The following is a 22,936-nucleotide window of genomic DNA, read 5'->3' as shown; positions in this document are numbered from 1 at the left end:
TGTTTATCTCTGTAATGTTTACCACTGCACAGTGTTTAGAGACAACTCTTAATAACTCCATTTAGTATTAGTTTTCTGCTACTTTGTTGAAATTGGAGATTAAAGTTGATCAACGTTATTTTTGTTTTTCTTTCCTCAGTGAAACTTGTGAATCACAGCTTCAGGTTAAACAGTCTTTTCTTGAATGACATAGTTTGTTTGCAGTGGAAAGTGAATCAGTCACATTTAAAAAATCTAATCTACATTTATTTACATTTTACTTAGAAAAATCAGGTTTTTAGGCAATTAAGAGATGAGTTACTATATTGAATATTATAACTGCATTGTCATACCAATCAATTTTTTTCCCCCATATAGTACAAACAAAATCCCGAAATGTTCAAACAGACAGCTCGACTTTGGGCACATGTGTATGCTGGAGCACCAGTTTCTAGTCCAGAATACACCAAAAAAATAGAAAACCTATGTGCTATGGGCTTTGATAGGGTAAGTACATAAAGGCATGTTGATTTTTACTTATTCATTAAATTATTGCTGCAAATCCTTGGCTGACAAAAGTGGCTCAAAAAATACCCTAAATCTAATTTTGATAAACAATCTTTGTTATTAAACCCAGTGATCTTTCTTTCTTTTTTTTTTTTTGGCTGATCCCAGTCATTGGTTTTAGAAGCTTCTTTTTATGAAGTGCAAGGTAACTTAAAAATGAAAAAACAAGGTGTGGTTTCTTAATATAAAGACAGTGGGTGATGCAGTATTTTAAAAATATTTCCTTGAGATTTTATTTGTTTATTTATTTTGTCCCCTTTTCTTTTCTACAGAATGCAGTAATAGTGGCCTTGTCTTCAAAATCTTGGGATGTAGAGACTGCAACAGAATTGCTTCTGAGTAACTGAGACATAGAGCTGCTGATATAGTCAAGCTTGCCCCTTCTTGAGGAGCATCAACATCTGTTATTTTTAGGATTCTGCGTAGATTTCTTTTAAACTGGCATTCTTGCCTAATGATGTTATCTAGGCACCATTGGAGACTGAAAAAAATCTCTGCTCTGTAAATAAAGCTAATTAAACGTCTCTGTAAATTTAAAAAGGGGAAATACTTTAATTTTTTTCTTAATAGTGTAAAAATTCTTTGAGCTAAGCTAAAACCATGGAAAAAACATGCTACTTTAGTGTTTAGCAGTGTACCAAGACTAGCAAGAGTTTGCTTCAGGATTTCGTTGAATAATTAAGATAATATTTTGAGTGTGTCAGGGCCATTCAAATTGTTGGTGTTGCATCACAGCTACCTTAACTGTTTTTAACATGGATCCTCTGTGCCTGTGAATTTACTTGCATGCTTGTACTTGACTTCTTAGGATGGGTAGCTGAAAAGACCACCATTTTAAGCATTTGAGAATTCTTAAATAAGAGATTATTCAGAATTGAAGATGGTGACCTATTCAGAGCCTTTTTGTCCTTGTCAACAGACTGGGACACCATATCTGTTTTTCCCCTCTTACCACACACAGCTAATATTCTAATAGTAAATTTCTCTATTTGGTGGGGAAATGTGCTGAGGGACAGTATCCCTTGCTCCATTTTTAGGTTGTCCATTTGGTATGTTTTGTCACAATTCTTCACTCTTAGAACTTTCATATATAAGTAAGTAATAATGTAAAAATGGAGCTGCCAGTTTCATTTCTCTTGCAAAAACAGTAAAAACTTGATGTTGCAGTATTCCCAGATTTAATGAAAGAACCCAGCTTAATTTTTCAGTGAGTTTAACATCTTTCTATTTTTAAACTGATGAAATTTTTCTTTGACAACTTGCAAGGATGAAATCATCTGTTAGCAGTTTTTTAAGCCTAATTTTGGCTTTATAAGAGATTGCTTTATCAGATCCTTTAAAAGTCACTCTTGCTTGCATTTCCCCCTATTGACACATGAAAGCTGTGTTGGTGTTTTACTGTACATACTTCAAATGCACATAGGAATAGAAGTGTGTTATAAATCTAGCTTTCTTTATGATGTTTCTGATAACATGAGAATTGAAAACTTTACCTTCTCTTGTACATAGTCAGACTTTCTATACGTATTAAACTTACATTTCATTCTAAGTTCAAAAGTTTGAAAATTATTAGTTTTGCAAGCTCAAACACTAATGTGACCATTTTATGAAGGGTGAAATGGATTTGTGTAGGCTGTTCTATACATAGAAACACAGTTCTTATTACATATTCAGGACCAATGCAGAAATAACAAAAATGTAATGGAATCAGAATGAATTAAAGTAAGGCTGTATACTGAAAGTCATATTATAAAAGGTTTGCTTTCTTCAAGTGTTACTTATCCTAAATTATAATGGTTAAGTGTTTGGAAAATAGTTTTGAACCGTAAATTCAGCATAATTTCATTTGACTTCTCAATAATCTTAGAAGCAATAAAAGAACCATTATTAAATATATTGTAATGTTAAGATGTGGAGGTTCTTCCAAAAACTTGTAAGGCTTTCCTAATCAATAGTAAACTCTTGTAGTTGATTTTATTGCATACTAAACACAAGTTGCTGTTTTTTTCCCCATATGTTTGCTTAAGTATAAATTTCTTTACACAGTCACCTCCTTTTGTTGTAGTTTAGTTACTTTCTAAAGATGCCAAAGGAAACAAGATTTTTCTTTATTTATTTTAAATAGCTAAAACCATGTACTTTTCTTTATATTTTTGAAGTAAGGTTGGAATTGTGTGAAAATGTGGACAGTTTTGTTCCATTGTTGGTTAGAATTAATTTTTTTTTTAGTGGCGGGTGGCTTGGTAATATTAGTAATATTTGGATTATTTTAAATATCAGACACCTCTACCCAGTTTACTATTTGCCTATTTTATCAGGGTATATTTAATTGTCCTGTGGTTTGACAAATGAGAGAGAAAGAACTGAGAATTTACTAAGGGTCAAGCATCATATACTTTGCTCTTGGAGGCAGCTATACCTTGCCTATGACTTTTATGCACATTAGCCCCTTAGGGTTTACTCATCTAACTACAATTCAACATCCCCAATGCCCAGGAAATTGAAAAGTACAATATTTTGTATGAGAGGTTCTTCATAATGGATTTTTCATTTCTAAAATTTACCTCATTTACATTTAATGTGATAATCTCTTTCTTTTTCTGGTACATTTCCTACTGTTGCCTTCTGTTTTGTTTGTTTTTGTTTTTTTCCTATTTTTCTACAGGTAGATTTATTTCCCAAACATAGAAATAAAGGCAGTTACTCTTTTCTGTGGTCTTATATATGTTTGGAAAAAGAACATTAGAAGTGCAGGTCTAGGGAAGAGGTACCCTGATGGAAATTATTTTTATAATTCTCAATTATTTGTGATTTGTCAGTTGTGAAGGCCTCAAAAATTATGGTACAAAATATAAATAGTTTTATCCCATTTAGGGCAGACAGATTTGCTACAAGTCACTGATACTCCTATAGGCTTTTACTGTAATCAGGTCTGTTTCCTGAGTATGTGCCTGACCTTTAAAAGAACAAATAGTTATGTAATATTTCAGTACAGATGACTGAATGAATGAGTAGCAATTTGTGACCCAAATAAGTATACGGTAAGATATATAAATATTTGAGAAACTGGTACTAAATCAGATGCTCTGTGTTGGCTCCCCCAAATGTTTGGAATTGTGACTATGATTTACTTAAACAAATAACACGTTCAAGTATATATATGTGTGTTTGTATTCTGACCATTTTGCTTTTGAGGAGAGTTATCTATGGAATGAGAGACATAATTTTTCTTTTTTTGGAAGTATTTAATGTTTGTGATTGCTGGTGGCGCTTAAAACTATGCAAAATAATTTTAAAGTATAAGAAAGAATTGGCAGATAAAGTGGATATTGCTTATTTATGCACTACAGAATGCAGCATATCGTGTTACTACTGCTTTATAAGTTTATCAATGTGAAAAGCAGTTCTTGGCTCTAAGTGTATGCCTGATTTGAGCTTTTAAAACTCTACAATAGGGGTATAATAATATTACACGATCCTTGTTAGCACAGGAAACAAAAGCTTTTCTTTTTTTTTTTTTTGGTGTTTTAAAGATGGATTTGGGCTTGGAAGAGTTGGAGCCAGGTATACTCTTGTACCTAGATGGAAACAGTGTTTGGACAGGAAAAGGAAGCTGTTTACAGTTAACTTGATTTCATGGAGATGTACAAAATGATGTTGTATTAATCACTTTTTCTAGTTCAAGAAACTTCAATTCCAGGGTACAAACCATTGATTTTAAAAATTTGCATTTCCATTCTTTTAGTACCAGTTAAAAATAAATGCTTAACATCAGCTATTTGCTGTCACTTGGGGAAGAAGGTAACTTGAAGTCATTTACTGATAAATAGCCTTTCTTCAAGTGTGACTTTTCTGCCGTGTCTACATATTATGTCACATGTTCTGTTTGCACTGTTGCAATATGGATCAAAAAGCTTGTGGCATAAGGGTAGGGGAATGTCAGTATCTCACTTGTCCCATTTGTTCTGTTACTGCTCTGTTGGACTGATCTACCCTCATAAACCTGTGCTCATCACCTGAATGTAAGTTGTGAATGTGTCACCTTTTGCTTGGTTATTTCAACCAAGCATTGAATATATACATATATATGTATATATTCAGTGCTGCTGTATATAATCAGGTGTGGCACATTTTATCGGTTTGGTCCTAGGGGGTGAGTGGATTCATATCATTTGCACTGTGCTGTTAAATGATCCTTGTGTGCTTGCTGTTACCTACTTTTTACAGGCATCATAATAAAAGCTAGACTATTTCTTTGGGGGGAAAGAGACTTATTTAATGTAATTTAAAGACTTTTCCAATAGAAAATGAAATACTATTGAAAATAATATCTATTTTTTAGCTTTCAGCAATTGATGGTGCTTTGTTGTGGTGTCTGCTGGAAGTCTACTGCCATTATAGGGATTTTCATTAACCTCACTGAGAAAGAATCTTGCTTGTTAGCTTCTCTAGATCTCTATTCTAAACAATCTGTTAGTGATGATAAATTCTATAGGAGGATCTATTCTGAGCCGTTAACTTCCTGTAAGGGGAAAACTGGGTGGGTTACCAGAAAGACTATTGAAGCAGGGTGGGCTGGGGGTGGAGGGTTGGGTATTTGTCTTGAGAATTAAAAACTACGAAACACTTTTGTACACAACTGATTTTTTAAAAAATAAACACATTTTTAAAGATGTTGAATTTTTTTTCCCCCTTACTGGGAATTCTTAAAAATAAATGCATGCATGTTTTCCCCTGAAAATGGTTTATATCTTCTTTCTGGGTGCTCATCAATAGACAGGCAGTTAAGCCTCCACATTGCTTTAAACAAGAAAAACAACCAGGTAGATATTTCTGCTAGGCAAGTTTTACAGTAATGAGTATATGTTGATAAATGCAATAAATTATATTAGTGCTTTGAATTTTAAAATAGGTTGAAATTCTAATTAAAACTATTTGAAAATATAACACTATTTGGCTAGATTCTAATCCAAAATTTAGAGTAATCCAGAGGTAGTTGATACTGAAAGTAATATTTATTTTCATGTAAGCACACAAATCTTTCTGGAAAGAGTGCCTATACAGTGGCAAGGACTCTGAATTGTTTCAGCAAGTTCTGGGTAATACTATTCTGGATTACTTCTGCCTCTGTTGACACTGATAATTAGAAGAGGCTATGTTGGTTAGGATTTGTATTATTTCATATGGCAAACTGATTGTTAACTTTGTGTCTCTAGGGCATTTATTACCAGCTTTCAGCAGGCTTATGAGTTACTATAGCCTGGAGATGGAATTGCTTCTCACTGGAATACCAGTATGAAGGGCTCTTTTCATGGAGCAAGCTATATCTTTACATATTAAAAATCAAGGATAACAAATGGAATTCGAGAGAGCTCTCATGCTAATCCTTAGCACAGGATGGTCAAATTGAAATGATAGTAAACACTTGGTATGTGTTTTGTTTCATTCATCAAAGAATTAAAGAATTAACATGAATTCTCAAGTTTTTAGGAGTATTTCCTACAGTAATATACTATCTACTCAAGTATTCATGTTGTAATGTTCATTTCCCCTCGAATTTCAGTAAAAGTATATTAAAGCACAACTTTATAAATCTACTTAATCTTTTATCATAAATTACTTTTTAATAGGATGTTGACCAAAGTCAAAGAAGGGCAATCTGTTTTAAATATTCAGTTTACAATACTTGATACTTGTAGAGCCTTTTTTCAAGATACACAGATAAAAACAAGGCAAACACCGTATAAAACAGGGCAAAGTTTCAGAAACTCAGAGTATTTCATACTTAGTTAATATACCTAGTACTTTGTTTCTCCCTTACAGTGTAAAAGCTTAGCTACATGTACAGAATATACCTAATTTTTATTTAAGAGCAACAAATAGTGACTTTTCATCTCCTACACAGCTAACATTCAGCTCTCTAGTTATGTATTCCTCAGCTCTTCATTTTTAGTATGTGAAAAATATATATTCCTTTGCTATATGCATTCATTATTATTTGTATTATATTGATAGATGAATGACCTCCTGTCCTAAGTAATAGGAACAGGATTAATGATGTTCCAGTGGTATCTCCTAACCATATTCATAGAATTAACAGAATTTTAAGGAAAAGGAGACCTTCCAGTCTCCTTTTTTAAAATAGATCAATTAAAATAAGTTATACCTAGAGTCACAGGTTATTTTGGGGGACAATCCCTTAATATTGTTATTTATATGTGCCTACTAAACCTGGTAGCTTTTTGAGACCTAAAATGCTATTCTTGTTTTCCTTAAAAATAGGAAATGTGGAGGGATCCTTTGCAAGCATGAAAAGGAAAACCAGTTCAGGTGAGAGTGAGGTCTTCATTCCAAGGGAAGTATATCCAAACCAGTCCTCATGGTATGAATTGAATAGAATGTTTTGATGAACTAAGTTCAACTGTAGGGTTTCATGACTTCTACTGAAGTTGCTTTACATGCACCAGACACACTTTTTCCCTGATATTTGGAAGAATAGAATAAATAGCATTGTTCTTGGTTTATGCAACCCATAGAAAAAGATCTTTTAAACTGCAAAATCTAATTGGCCCTAAAAATCATTGTATTCCATTACAGATACTTCAATTCTTAATTGCATGATGTCATACTTCTGTGTGTATGAGGAGAAGAGGTAGTTCATCTTCGGTTAGTTAACCTTAAGATGTCATGACCTGGAGGTAAAACAAAGGCAAAATTTTAATAAGGAAACAAATTCAGGATAATAGTCTGCTGAGGTGATTATTAGCATGGTTGATTTTCTTCATTAAAAAATTATTTTTCCAAATAATAAATGTGCATTTTTAAAATTTATTTATTTATTTTTGGTTGCATTGGGTCTTCTTTGCTGCGCGCGGGCTTGCTTTAGTTGCGGCCAGTGGGGGTTACTCTTTGTTGCGGTGCATGGGCTTCTCATTGCGGTGGCTTCTCTTGTTGCCGAGCATGGGCTCTAGGCATGCGGGCTTCCGTAGTTGTGGCGCTCTGGCTCTAGAGCGCAGGCTTAGTAATTGTGGTACATGGGCTTAGTTGCCCCGCAGCATGTGGGATCCTCCTGGACCAGGGCTCAAACCCGTGTCCCCTGCTTTGGCAGGCGGTTTCTTAACCACTGTGCCACCAGGGAAGTCCCATAAACGTGTATTTTTAAAAATTAGTGGCAAAGAGTCCACAGTGGAAAATGTGTGATCCTCTTCCTACCTCTACTACTAATCCATAGAGACAGTAGCTTCTGAATATCTCTGATTTTTGTTTTTGAGTTGTCTCCAGGTCACTAAGCAATATGCTTATCCCTCTTTAAGTAACTCTAGGCTTTGTTTGTAACAGTACGTTAATTACATTTCTCTTCCATCAATTATACCTAGTATCTCTTCACTCCCTATTTTTATCCCTAACCTTTATCTTCACTTAGTAATGGAATTTAGGTTGAGGGAGGGCTGTTGCATACACAAAAGCATTGAGAAAGTAGTGTGACTTCGGCGGCAGGGCATGTACAGGTAAGCGGCATTTACTCACTGAAACAAATTGCTTTGGAACTGAGGTAGAGGTAAGATTCAAAAGTAAACTGAAAGAAGGAGACTGTGATACCTAGATTGGGGTAGTAATTAAAAGATGAAGAGATAGGGAGAGATTATGAAAGGAAGAAAGAAAGGCAAGATGTAGTAAAAGAAGATCAAGGTTGTGAACCTTGATCACACCCTCCTGTGGAAGGGAGAGTAGGAGGGGAAAAGAGTGCCTGTGTGGGAAGACATGCATGTAGGGAGTGTAGTCAAAGACCTTGGCCCTAAATGGTAATCCTTTTAATTTGTTCTAGTTGCCAGTCCTATATTCTAGCCCCAACCCTTTCAACTCGATTCAGTAGATTGATATTCTCTTCACTGGGCCTTTGAGTAAGCTTCTTCTCTTCTCAAGGAAACCTCCTTATACTGTCTATTACTTTCTACAGGTCTTAGTTGTTTATTTTGGCACTATCTAGCCATTCTTTCCTCCATATCTCTTTTCATTAAACTATTCATGCTTTTATTTCCTTTTCCTACTCCACTTCTTATCACATTTACAAAATGCTGCCTCCTGAATAGTCTGCATCTTTTCTTCGTTTGTTAACTCTCACAATTTGGGCCTGGCCTTCATCATAATTCTAAATTTGTTCTGAAAATCCTACAGCCCTTCACTTCAAATTACAGACACAAAAAAATGAGGCCCTGACTTACCCAGAGATAACAAGACATTGTCAGACTTAGAACTGGGGTTTTCTATCCACTATATCTCTTTCTTTACTTTTATTTTTAAAAGCAGTTATAGTGGTAAAAATGTGCTAATTTCAGGAACCTTAGACTCAAAAAACTTTTAATTCTACATCCTAGAGTTACGTATTTTGGAGTATTCTCTCCTTGCTGTGCTGTTTTTACACAATTAAGTTAATAGTATATAATTGTCAATATTTGACTTTTTAAAACTGATAATCACAGTTCTTTAAAAACTCTTGGGAATTCCCTGGTGGCCCAGTGGTTAGGACTCGGTGCTTTCACTGCTGGGGCCTGAGTTCAGTCCCTGGTCGGGGAGCGACGATCCTGCAAGGCACGCAGCGCAGCCAAAATTAAATAAACAAAAAATTAAAAGTTCTTTACGTGAATATTTTAAATAGCTATAAATAGGTCTTTGAGTAGGGCTACCATATTTTACATATCAATTACCCTATTAGATGTGTGGATGGTTTCCTATTTTTCTGTATTACAAATGATGCTGCCTGGACTTTAATTTAACGTAATGGGTACCACTAATGCTTTAATATTAGCTGCCTCCTAAAACTCCACTGAAATGACATATTTCTAAAGGAATAAATCTGTAGTGCCACAGAATGGAAGATGGAAAGCAGACTGAAGAGTAGAAACTGATTTGGTATAGTAGAGGAAGTTCAAACCTAAAAATTTGACTATGGAAGGAATGCTTATTTAGAAGCAAGCTGATTTGCTCCTTAAGACTCAGAATAACCTAGAAATGGGAGAAAAAAGACACTGCTGAACGTAAGGGTGAGATTTTGAGCTGGAAGTAGGGTTGATTGAAAGTCTATTCCTTTCTACCCAGTTAGGTAGGTAGGTAGGTATTTTACTACTGTCCTCTTATCATGGAATGAGAATTGCTGTCTTATGAATTTGAAACAAGTCTTCAGACTGAGAGATACCAGTCATAGATTGAAAATGAAGATAAGTTAAAATTCTGTGTACTTGGATGGCATATTCCTAGTTTCTAGAATGGTGACAATTAAGTCTCAAGGAAAAAGGAGGGAGGATCCTTTTCTGTAGAAACTCAGTGGTCCTAGAAAAATACCTCGAAAGGGATTCGGACATTTGAAGATTTTCCAGTGAGAAAGTTGAGTCCCCACCAAGTGAATTTCAAAGTATGAACAAACTCAAAAATCACTAGATTTTTGAAGATTGATCCAGCACTAATAACCGAGACCAAAACAGGATTGATAACAGAAAGAAGAAAACCTGAAAATGAATGTTTTCAAAGGTAAGAAATTGTATCTATGAAGAAGGTACAGAATGCTTTAAAGAATAGATTTTATAAATATAGCTCAAAAATTAGTTAAAACATTTGAAGTTTAAGGAGTGTAAGAAAGAATAAATAATCCAAAAATACAGATTTTTCTTTAAGAGGTCCACTCCAGATTGTCCAACATCTAACTATTAGGAGTTTCTTAAAGGAAATGGAATAAAGCAAAGGATCAAGAAAATAATCAAGGATACTTGACACTCTTCACTTTGAAAGCATTCAGCACAATGAATGCAATGAATGGGAAAAGACCCATAATAAGGCATATTTTGTTTCAGAACATTAGGAGAAATGAGAAAGTCTAAAAAACGGGATTGGAATATGGAGAGTGGGCCCCTAAAATGAAGTGGGAATAAGAATGGTATCAAGTTTCTCAGTAGTGATATGGGAAGCAATGACTTCTAAGTTTTGAGTGAAAATTATTTCTAACAGAGTTCTATTCCCAGCTGAGGTACCAGTGTAGAATAAAGATACTTTCATATATTCCAAGTGTCAAAGAATTTTTTTGTCTTCCCATTGTCCCTTTCTTGGTAAGTACTTGAATGACCTACTCCACCAAAATGGAGGAGTAAGCCATGCAAAAGAAAGATGAGATACAAACCAGAGCTTGTTATTTCTGGGATAAATGAAGAGAAATCCAGAGTGCCAGCTGTGCAGCAGCGTTGAGCAGCCATTTCAGTACATAGAGGACTAGAAGGATGAAATAGTTTGGGGTAAGACTAATAAAATGAAAGAAAGGAACTGATAGATGATCTGATGGTAGCCAATAAACAGTAGTCAAAGTACTCTTAATCAGTCTTTCAGTGCCTCACCCTTAACCGTATGCAAAAAAACTAAGATAAAAAATTTGAGAAATGCGTTGAACATGAAAGAAAGCAAGATGAAAAAAAAAACTGGAGGAAACAATGTAGGGAACAGAAGAGTAGTTAAAAGTCTAGTTATTCTTAATTGACACTGAAGAATTCTTTGCACCCATACAACACTAACAAGAAAAAAAAAGGATCTTTAAGAAATAAGAACTTTTAAAAATTTAAAATGATCATGAAGTTAAATAATTGATTCTCGGACTTCACTGGTGGCGCAGTGGTTAAGAATCTGCCTGCCGACGCAGGACACACTGTTTCGAGCGCTGGTTGGGGAAGATCCCACATGCCGTGGAGCAACTAAGCCTGTGCGCCGGAACTACTAAGCCTGCGCTCTAGAGCCCACAAGCTACAGCTACTGAGCTACGTGCCACAACTACTGAAGCCCGCATGCCTGGAGCCCATGCTCTGCAACAAGAGAAGCCACAGCAGTGAGAAGCCCATGCACTGCAACGAAAATTAGCCACTGCTCACTGCAACTAGAGAAAGCCCGTGCACAGCAAGAAAGACCCAACACAGCCATAAATAAATAAATAAATAAATAAATAAAACTTATTAAAAAAAATTGATTCTCTTTCAGATTTATTTCTGTCCTGACAGGATTTAAGGGAGACCCAAAGCATTCCTTATAAGACCTCCATGATCTGTCGCACACTTTATCACCACAAACTGCCTAAGGAACCCATCCCAAGAAGGAAGCTATAATCATAACAAACTATACAACTTCTAGAGCTTTTTCAAGACTAATCACATCACGCTTTTTATCTGGTTTATCTGATTCATCCAGTTCAAGACTCAAAGGTTATTTGACCTAAAACATAGAGTTTTAACCCTAAGAAACTAATTCCTAATCTGACTGAGTCTTACTAACTGACCATTTCTCCACCTCCTTCCACTGTGCCCTAATTTTTAGAATTGTCATAAACAAAATTGAAGCTTGCCTACTCCCTGAGCCCAGTGTTTTCCCCAGAGTCTCCTCAGTTGGTAGCTATACTTTTTTATGTTGACAATCATGTAGTCTGTGAATAGAGGCAGTTTTACTTCATTTTCAATCTGTCTTATTAATTATGTTAGCTATAGGTTTTTTACAGATGTTCTTTATTAAGTTAGGGAAATTTCCTTCTATTTATAAGCTTAATGGATGTTGAATTTTGTCATGCTTTTTCTACATTTATTGAGATAATCATGAGGCTTTTCTTAGTCTGAAATGGTGATTAATTTTCAAATGTTGAACCAGCTTTGCATTCTTGGAATGAACCCCACTTGGTCATGATGTATTATCCTTTTTATATGATGCTGGATTCAGTTTGCTAATATTTTGTTGAGAATTTTTGCACCTATGATCATAAGGGATATTGGTTTTTAGTTTTCTTGTTACCTTTGGTTTTGCTAATGGTGGCCTCATAAAATGAGTTGAGAGGATTTTCTTTTTGTTTTGGGGTTATTTTTGGCTGCATTGGGTCTTAATTGCTGCACACGGGCTTTCTCTAGTTGTGGCAAGTGGGGGCTACTCTTTGTTGCGGTGCGCGGGCTTCTCATTGCAGAGCACAGGCTCTAAGCGCGCGGGTTTCAGTAGTTGCAGCTCGTGGGCTCAGTAGTTGTGGTTCGCGGGCTCTAGAGTGCAGGCTCAGTAGTTGGGGCACACGGGCTTAGTTGCTCCTTGGCTTGTGGGATCTTCCTGAACCAGGGTGCCTGTGTCCTCTGCTTTGTCAGGTGGATTCTTAACCACTGCGCCACCAGGGAAGTCCCTGCTCTTTTTTCTTATCGTAGAATCTTAAGTTCCTGATTTTAGAGCTTTCTTTTTTTTCTAATATAAGCACTTAATGCTTACATTAGAAAAACTATAAAACACTGCTTTAGATTCATCTCACAGATTTTACTGTTATATTTTAGTTTTTTTCAGATTAAGTTATTTTTTAAATTCTCCTGAGACTTCCTCTTTGATCCAAGGGCTACTTAGATGATAGTATATTGTTTAATTCCAGATATTTGGTGGTTTCCCAGATATTTCTGTTATTTATTTCTAATTTAATTTTATTAGGATCCAATAATATATTTTTTCAGATTTTTATTATTTTAAGTTTATTAAGATTTGCTGGGCTTCCCTGGTGGCGCAGTGGTTGAGAATCTGCCTGCCAATGCAGGGGACATGGGTTCGAGCCCTGGTCTGGGAAGATCCCACATGCCACGGAGCAACTAGGCCTGTGAGCCACAACTACTGAGCGTGTGCGTCTGGAGCCTGTGCTCCGCAACAAGAGAGGCCGCGATGAAGAGTGGCCCCGCTTGCCGCAACTACAGAAAGCCCTCGCACAGAAACGAAGACCCAACACAGCCAAAAATAAATAAATAAATAAATTTAAAACAAATTCTCTAAAAAAAAAAAAAGAAATGGATTCCTTTAAAAAAAAAAAAAAGATTTGCTGTATGGCATGGAACATATGGTCTGTTTTGGTGAGTGTTACATGTGTATTTGGAAAGAAGTATATAACCTGACATGGTTGAGTGGAATATTCTGAATGTCAATTAAGGTGGTTGAAAGTGTTGCTCAGGTCATCTATGTCCTTATTAATTTCCTGCCTACTTGTACTATCAATTACTGAGAGGAGTTTTGAAGTCTCCAACTATATTGATGGATTTATATATTTTTCTTTTCATATCATTTATTTTTGCCTTGTGTGTTTTGAAGTTCACTTGTTTTAGATGCATACACATTCAGTGTTGTTCTGTCTTGAGGAATTGACATCTGTTATTGTCCAGGGTCCCTCTTTGTCTCTGATACAATTCCTAGTTTTGAAGTCTACTTTATCTGAAATTAATATAAACACTCGAGCAGCTAGTGTTTGCATGATACATCTTTCTCCATCCTTTTACTTTTAATATATCTGTGTCTTTAAAGTAGATTTCTTATCACTAGCATATATATAGTTGGATCTTGCTTTTTAATCCACTCTGACAATCTCGTGTCTTTTAATTGGTGTGTTTAGACCATTTCCATCTAAAGTGATAACTTACATAGTTGATTTAAAATCTTCAGTAACTTTTTTTAATTTTTTGGCTGTGCCGTGCACATGTGAGATTCTAGTTCCCCCACCAGGGATTGAACCTGCACCCCCAGCAGTGGAAGTGAGGAGTCTTAACCACTGGATGGCTTGGGAAGTCCGTTCAGTAACTGTCTTTAATCCCACACCCCACATTCCTAAAGGTGAGACAGATACACTCCCTGTTATTCACCTTCTTCACCCAGTTTAGATTCCATGGGCCATCACTATAATCATCCCCTTATCGTTTGCTTCCTGACCTTCCTTGCAATATTTCACCTCTGCCTAGTCAGCTCCTATATATACCTGTATAGCTGTTTTTACCTGGAGAAAAACAGTTGTGCTGTTACTGTGAACTGATAACCACTATTCTGAAGTGGGCCTTTAGCACCTAGCTAAAATCTTATATCTCTCTGATCATTTCAGTCTTCCACTCTCTGAGGTGACTGTTGCACAGCTTACTTGCCTCAAATCTCCAACAGCTTCTAATTCCTCACAACTAATGAACTAATTTTTTATATTGAGAGATAGAAGCAAGGAGCACTAAATCTTTTCATTATCAAATTTATCTTCCTACCTGCATCTGGTGTTATATACTCTGTCTTCCCTCTCATCTATTTAAGGACTTTACTCCCATCTTTCTCCTGCATTGTTAATTTCCCCTTTTTTACTTTAACATACAAACTGGGTATTACAGCAAGTCCCCTACATACAAACCTTCAAGTTGCGAATTTCCAAAGATGTGAACATGCATTCACATGTCCAGCCTTGTAAGTTCACGTGTCTGGCGTACTTTGTCACGTGTGTGCATCCTCTGCAAGTGGTTGTGTTTTTGTGTACTTTACAGTACTGTATAGAGTACAGTAGTACAGTATCTTTATTTCAAGCCCAGGATGTCTGGAAGCAAGCATAAAAGCAGCAGTGATGTAGCTGGTACTATACTTTTCAAGGTACTGTACTGTAAGATTAAAAATGTTTTCTTAGTTTTTTATGTTTGTTTTTTTATGTACTATTTGTGTGGAAAGTATTTTTAAACCTGTTACAGTACCGTACTATATAGCTGATTGTGTTAGTTGGGTACCTAGTCTAACTTTGTTGGACTTAGGAACAAATTGGACTTATCAACGTGCTCTTGGAACAGAACTCGTTCATATGTAGTAGACTTATTGTATGTCTCCATCTTAAAGAGAAAAAGGAAGCCTTTATAGGCTCTTACCCCATCCAGTCTAGGAATTGAACTCATGCATGCAACTCACCTGCATGCTTTTAACCGTTATGTGGGACATTTCAAACTTAGGTTTAAAAACAGAATCCTGGGAATTCCCTGGTGGCCCAGTGGTTAGGACTCCACACTTCCACTGCAGGGGCCTGGGTTCTATCCCTGGTCAGGGAACTTAAGATCCTGCAAGCTGTGCGGTGCGGCCAAAAAAAAAAAAAAAACAATCCTCTTCCCTCTCCATTACCACCCAAATCTGCTGCTTCCTTCATCTTTCCTTAGGTGGTTGAATGGTAACATCATTTATCCAGTTGCTCAAGCAAAAACCTCCCAAATCATCCTTCATTCCTTTCTCTGCCTAATGGCCCATGTTCATTAGCAACTCTTATTAGCTCAACCTTTAAATATATTCTGGCTCTGATTTCCACTTACTGCTGTCTGCTACTTTCCTAACCAAGCCACTATCACATTTGCTTCGACTATTAAACTTGTAGGTGTCCCTACTTCCACTCTTGAGCTCTTACAGTCCATCTACTACACAGCAGCCAGATTGTTATTTTTTAAAGTAGTACTTACCTGCTCAGAATGGCTTAATTTAGAATAAAATCCATGATCCTTACCATGTCCATAATATGACTCTATGTGACATTACCACCCCCTCTGCTCCTGACTATTCCTCCAACCTTATCCCTTTCTCTCCCTTGCTCATTCTATACTAGATGTACTAGCCTCTTGGTATTTGTCAAACATACCAGGCTTCTTGCAACCTCAGGTCTTTTGTATAGCCTGTTCCCTCTGCTTGGAATGCTTTTCCCCCAGATCCTCACATGTCTTGCTTAATCATTTATGTTGCTGTTCTAATGTCAGGCCTTCCCTGACCATCCTAACTAAACAGCTTTTACTTCCATTCATGTCTCCTCCTGCCTGTTTAATTTTTCTTTATGGTGCTTTATGGCACTTACTATTAACCCATTTTTCAATTTAGTTCAACATGAGGATTGGGATTATTTTACTACTTTATCTCCAGTTACCAGAACATTGCCTGGGACATAGAAGAATATAGTAGTTCAGTCATCAGTAAGCACTTGTTGAATGAATGAATGAATGACTAGAAATGTAATAGAGCAGCGGTCCCCAACCTTTTTGGCACCAGGGACTGGTTTCATTGAAGACAGTTTTTCCACCGGGGGTTGGGGGGTGGTTTCAGGATGATTCAAGCGCATTGCATTTATCGTGTGCTCTATTTCTATTATTATTACATTGTAACGTGTAATGAAATAATTATACAACTCACCATAATGCAGAATCAGTGGGAGCCCTGAGCTTATTTTCCTGCAACTAGATGGTCCCATCTGGGAGTGATGGGAGACAGTGACACCCGACGTGTGTTGCTTGTGTCCAGTCTACTCCGTAAGATGCAGCTTAATTGTCACTTGCCACTCACTGATAGGTTTTGATATGAGTCTGCAAGCAACTGATTTATTATGGTCTCTGTGCAGTCAAACCTCTCTGCTAATGATAATCTGCATTTGCAGCCACTCCCCAGCCCTAGCATCACCGCCTCAGCTCCACCTCAGAGCATCAGGCATTAGATTCTCACAAGGAGCGCGCAGCCTAGATCCCTCGCGTGCGCAGTTCACAGTAGGGTTCACGCTCCTATGACAATCTAATGCTGCTGCTGATCTGACAGGAGGAGGAGCTCAGGTGGTAATGCAAGCGATGGGGAGTGGCTGTAAATACAGATGAAACTTCCCTCGCTTGCCTGCCGCTCACCTCCTGCTGTGCGGCCCGGTTCCTAACGGGCCACAGACTGGTACCGGTCCGTGGCCCGGGGCTTCGGAACCCCTGTAATAGAGGATGTCTCAATCAGAAAAACAAAACCAAAAGGCAGTTAGAAAATAGAAGCAAGAATATGAGGAATGGACCAAACCAGAAGGAAAACAGAATAAACTCCACCAAGAGAGAATAGAGAAATGAGGGGTTCTATTACCAAAGAAATAGTACAAGAAAAATGTAGAGCTGAATGACACAAATTTCCAGATTGAAAGACCCACCAGCTCAGTGTAATCAATCAAAAAATGACATATCTTTGTCAAATTTTAGAGCACTGGCAGAAGAAAAGATCCTTAAAAGCCCCTTGAAAGAAAAGAAGATCAATAACATCAGATTTATTTAAAACTACACTGTATTCTAGGAAAGAGTGGAGCAGTTTTTAACTGCTAGTAAAAATTATTTTCCATCTAAATTTTCATTCAGTTGTTAGTCATTTATTAGGATGGAATAAACTTTTTAACATTCAAAGATTCAGAAATTTTACTTATACATGCCATCTTAAGAAGTTGCTTGTAGATAGGCTGTAGCAAATTGGAGTATATCAAAAATAAAGACACTTGGGGTCAAAGAAACAGTGGAATTAATCCAGAAGAGTAATACAGGAAAGACCCATGATGACAGCACAAAAAGAAACCCTTTGTTAGAGCAGGACAGAGGGCATTGAGAGGGCTTTTTGACTCTTAGAAAAAAAGACTTGATAAAATATTAGATATAGAGACAGATTGCCTTATTGCATAACCTCATTTATTCTTTCCATGTGAGTGGAGCCCCTGATATTGCACAGTTCATGTCCCACATGGATGAAGCAACTAGAAATGCACAAGAGAAAGACAAGTGTAAACTCGAGTACAAAACCCACAGTAATAGGAATAGCTAACATTTTTTTGGCTATATACTAAGTACCAGTAATTGTTCTATGTACTTTTACATGTATTAACTGTATTTAATCTGATTTTATTTTATTTGTTTATTTTTTTAAAGAGGTATTTTTTTAAAAAATTTATTTATTTAATTTATTTATTTTTGGCTGCATTGGGTCTTCGTTGCTGCGCGCGGGCTTTCTCTAGTTGCTGTGAGCGGGGGCTACTCTTCATTGTGGTGGCTTCTCTTGTTGTGGAGCATGGGCTCTATGTGCGTGGCTTCAGTAGTTGTGGCTCTCGGGCTCTAGAGTGCAGGCTCAGTAGTTGTAGCGCATGGGCTTAGTTGCTCTGTGGCATGTGGGATCTTCCCAGACAAGGGATTGAACCCGTGTCCCCTGCGTTGGCAGGCTGATTCTTAACCACTGTGCCACCAGGTAAGTCCCTAATCTGATTTTAAAACAACCTTGTAGATCCTGTGCTCATTTTACACATGAGGAAATGGCAGAAAGATAAAATAACTTCCTCAAAGTTAACACTGCTAAGAACTACCTTATTCAGAGTTTGAACTCCAATATGGGCTGCAATATAGCAATTAAACTACACAACTTGGTACTTTATGAGCAACATTTGCAAGGCAGTAAACACTGATAATCGATTTAACCAAATGTAGTGATAAATCTGAATTGCAAGATGAGGGGGATGGCTCTTAGAATGTCAGATTTTCATCTCAGAGCAGATTGTAGATATATCCAGAATTTATAAACTAAGAAATAGTATTCAAAGTACATTATTTTAAAATATGATGGCAAATATCCAAAGAAATGGCCGAGAAAGCTTATCTCTAAAGAGTAAGACCAGAGATTGAAAAAGGCTGGGCAAAAGACTGTTATTTTCACTATAAGCCTTTTGTTTCTTTAACTACCATTTATTTATTCTTTTCATAAAAATATGTTTATATTAAAAGAACTTCCATTTTCACCCTATAGTAATGTTTCTCTAAGTACACATTGTACTTTCTGCCTCTGTGCATTTAAAATTACTGCTTCTTCTTTTGGATACGATTCTCTTCCTTTTCTAGAAATTGAAATCTTATCCTTCAAGTCCACCCCTAAATGCCACCTCAGATCTCCCATAGGACTCCGTAAGCATTCTAGTACTTATGTACATCCTACCTTATATCCTTTTTAGTTGTTGACCCAGTTGATTGTAAACTCTTTTCTTTTTTGGCCGAGCTGCATGGGTTGTGGAATCTTTATTTCCCCGATCAGGGATTGAACCCAGGGCCACAGCAGTGAAAGCGCTGAGTCCTAACCACAGGACTGCAAGGGAACTCCCTGTAAACTCCTTTTTTTTTTTTTTATTGTAAACTCCTTAAACACGATCTTGTTACTCTCATGACATAAAATAGGCACTCAGTGAATGTCAAATGAATTGAATTATGTGTGTACTGAAGAAATAAATATCAAGAGGAGCAGAGAAAACGGAACTAAGGAGGCACCATCAGCAACATTAAAGGCATCAGAAAGATGGAGCAGATTTGAGCTGGTCATTTCATATGGACAATATTTTTGGCATTTTGTTGTTTTCTTGCAATCTCTGAGCAGTTTTGATCACATGATAGGATTAACAGCTAGTCTAGAAGTTACAGTGGTGAGCTAAAACTTCCGAAGTTTGGCTGTTTAAAATAATTACCAAGTAGAGTCAGGTGAAGGTTTGCTTTCTTTCGAAGATATGATAAACTTGTGCACAGATACTTCTTTGTGACAAAAGGAGAAACGCCAGTAGGGAGAGAGAAATTGAAGATGTTGGGGAGATGGAAAATACTATCTTTTTTGTGGGAAGAGTGGTCTACAGAACATGTGTGGATCCTATAATCAAGAAATACATTAGATATAAAATGCTGTAAAATGTATTATTACTGTTTTGAAGGAATTATTGTCTAGAGTGTAGATTGCTGTAAATATACCCTGTAGGAAGTAGGGAGAGTCATAGAGGTCTTTCAGGCAATCCCTCTCGTTTTTACTAGTGAGAAACTCAAGTTGAGATTTGACTTGCCTAAGGTTCATATATACATTGTTAATAAATCATGTAGCTGAAATTAAGACTACCTCCAAATCCATGTTCTTTATATCTTCCAACCCAGTCTGAAATATCCTGTCTCCCTGCTGATTAAATCCCTTTTTAACTAAATGTCACTTTTCTGAAACTTTCCCTCTTACATCTCTCTGAACTCCCTCTCATTCAGACACAGTAAATTTTTTCGGAACGCTTATAGTTCTTTGTGTAAACTTTTATTATAGCACACATCACACTGTATTAGCACAGTTTGTTTTAATCTCAGTCTTTTCCACCTTAACGGTTAGAGTCATGTCTTTTTTACCTGTAACCCTAGCACAGAGACTGGCAGAGTACTGGTGCTCAATAATGTCTTCCGATGGGAATTCTTATTATTATGAACCATTTTGATCTGTGAAAATGGTACCAAAGGTGCTATTTATAAGCCATGCCAAAAATATTCAGGGAGTTTGTGTTTGTGGGCAAAATTTTGGAAATAAAAGACATCTAAATAGCCAAACAGAAATGTAAGATGTCTCAACTCAAAAGGCCCACAGGACTTGGGTAATTCTAGGCCTTAGTGATCAGATTCTAGGCCTCGTGAAAGTCAGGTGAAGCGCTATTCTAAGAAATGATTTGGAAAAAAAGGGAAAGTGAATTGAGTATAAAATAGCTCTGTTTATAAGGGCCCTATATCATATATTTCTTTTAAAGGTCTGTTTCTACTCTACCTCTTTCCCATACTTCCTTTCATTTATACCTTGACAAGCATCAAAAAAGATTTGAGGCAAGTTTTAAAAGCAAGTAGAATAAATTAATGGTAAAATAATTGTATTAGGGTCAAGGAGAGGAGAATAGAGAGTCAAGAGCAGAGACATCCCAAAGTGCTCATTCCTCTCAGTGGGCCCAAACCAAAGTGCCATCGGTGCTGTGTCTGGTTCCACATTTTGGATCTCTGGGTAACATCTATTTCTCTTCTTACTCTGATCCTGTCTAGATATTATGTAACCTGTGGACTAAATTGAAAAGTTAACTGCAAAACAGCTTGTATATAAAACAGTGTAGAAGAAAAAAGTGGAAAATAGATTAAAATATATAAATATATATTATTTAAATTTTTATATAGATTACTAAAATATGTTATATAAATCATATAGCAAGAGACTATAGTTCATTGCTGCAATCTTTAGATCTGCAGCTGGTCATGAGGCAGTAGTTGACAGATATTACCATAATGATTTTCCTATATCTATTCCAAATTCACCTTGCATTTCGCTAGCACTTTGATAGATTGAGTTTTTTTCATTAGGATATTATTCTCCCTGGATTCCTCCCATACCCCCTCCCTGCCACAGTTGTGGAACAGTAACTCATTTACCTATTCGATAATATAGATCAGTCATTCCAGTCACTATAACATTTCTCTGTCAGTGATGTACCCAGCCTCTTCAACACCTGTAGTGCATCATTTTTTAACATCCTTTATTCTACAAAATTATTTCCAGTGATCATTGAAATAATAATAAAACAGTGAAAATTTTCTTTAATTGAACTTCATATATGTATAATCATTTAAAATTTTAGAGTAAAAAGAGGAAAAGTAATAGATTAATAGTTTTAATTTACATTAATATATTTTTTGAGAAAAAGGAAGAACCTACATATTAGTCTGATGTACAATGAATATTGCAATTTTTATTTTTTGAATCTTCTCCAAATTTATTAATATTGTCAAAATTGATCTTTCTATGTTAATGTTCAAAAAAGATTATACCCAGATTTGTAATTTATCCTTACTCATAGATGAGTGAAGAACACTTTTTGTTTTAAATTTGAAAAGTATTGAATGAAGCAACTTATAACAAATTATAGGAAAAGTCTTAAACATAAGGGTAAGTGTGTCAGAAATTCATAAAGTCCCATATCACAGAATATTCCAGAAATAGCAATACTGTCAGTGTTTTTGCTTTTCAGGGTTGATTGTAGTGACTTCAACAGAAAAAAAATGAAAACAAAAACTCCAAGTTGTCATGTAGAATGGCAAATTTGCAGTAATTGAAGTTCAGTTTCTTTATTTGGTTATTTTAAATCTAGGGGCTTCAGGCTTCTGCCTTCTGCCTAGAATGTAGAAAACTGTGAAGAGGGTGGTTCCCACCCTAAAAAGAAAAGGCAGATAAATCCACAAAGTCGTAACTTTTCTTGAACCCATCAGAGAACTGAAGTAACCCAATGGCCTGAAATCTAAAGAAAGGTGCCTGAGACACAAGGGGAGTGTTATGCCTACGTGCAGGCACTTCTACACGGTCCTCCATCGGCACTCACAAGGAACACTTGGTACTGGTGGAGACCAGAGATGACTTTCTTGGTAGTGCAGGCCTGGGGGAGGTGAGCAGTTGCTGCTATGGAAAAGAAACCAAGCCCTGCCTGAACTCATCTCTGCTAGGTAAAAGAAGCAGTATCTGCTTGAGAAGGAGAGCAACCTTTCACCCCAGAGTACAGGGGAAGATCAAATGAGGCTGGAGAAAGAAAAAGAAAAAAATCCCTGTCCCGTGGGGAAGAGGAAGAAAACTATCCTGGAACCAGGCCATTAGAGCCTCCTACTGCTGAGAGGGGGTCAGGAGCATTGAGGAAGCCCCACCCCTTACATGTTTTCCTGCCTGTTGACCCAGTTTCTGGTGAGGCCTCTTCCTGGATTGTAGATCGCCACCTTCTTGCTCTGTCCTCACGTGACCTTTCCTCAGTTAGTGCAGGTGGAGAGAGAGTGTACAAGTTCTCTGGTTTCTCATCTTATAAGGACACTAGCATTGCCAGAAGCAATGCCAAAAATAATATCATAGAACTGGTCCTGTGAAGGTACAGCCTCCACTGCCAATGCCTGAGGCACCCCAGCCAGCCTACAGCACCGATACCACCAATTCTGGATGTTGGACACTGCTGCCCCCCACTTCTAGGGTGGAG

General features: G+C 36.7%; 1 protein-coding gene across 1 annotated transcript in view; it reads left to right on the top strand.

Annotated features, from left to right (window-relative positions):
* The window catches only part of UBE2K (ubiquitin conjugating enzyme E2 K), a 73,721-nt gene extending 72,635 nt beyond the window's left edge, over positions 1–1,086 (top strand). The window contains exons 6-7 of the mRNA XM_059923161.1: positions 358–486; positions 819–1,086. Of these exons, the coding sequence (XP_059779144.1) occupies positions 358–486; positions 819–893 (204 nt within the window). The 3' untranslated portion in view covers positions 894–1,086. The remainder of the gene's footprint in view (positions 1–357; positions 487–818) is intronic.
* Positions 1,087–22,936: the final 21,850 nt, after the last annotated feature.

The sequence above is a fragment of the Balaenoptera ricei genome, chromosome 5 (genome assembly GCF_028023285.1).
Source record: "Balaenoptera ricei isolate mBalRic1 chromosome 5, mBalRic1.hap2, whole genome shotgun sequence".
Classification (NCBI taxonomy): domain Eukaryota; kingdom Metazoa; phylum Chordata; class Mammalia; order Artiodactyla; family Balaenopteridae; genus Balaenoptera; species Balaenoptera ricei.
Note: the sequence above shows the minus strand (reverse complement) of the source record. Positions and strands in the feature narration are given on the sequence as shown.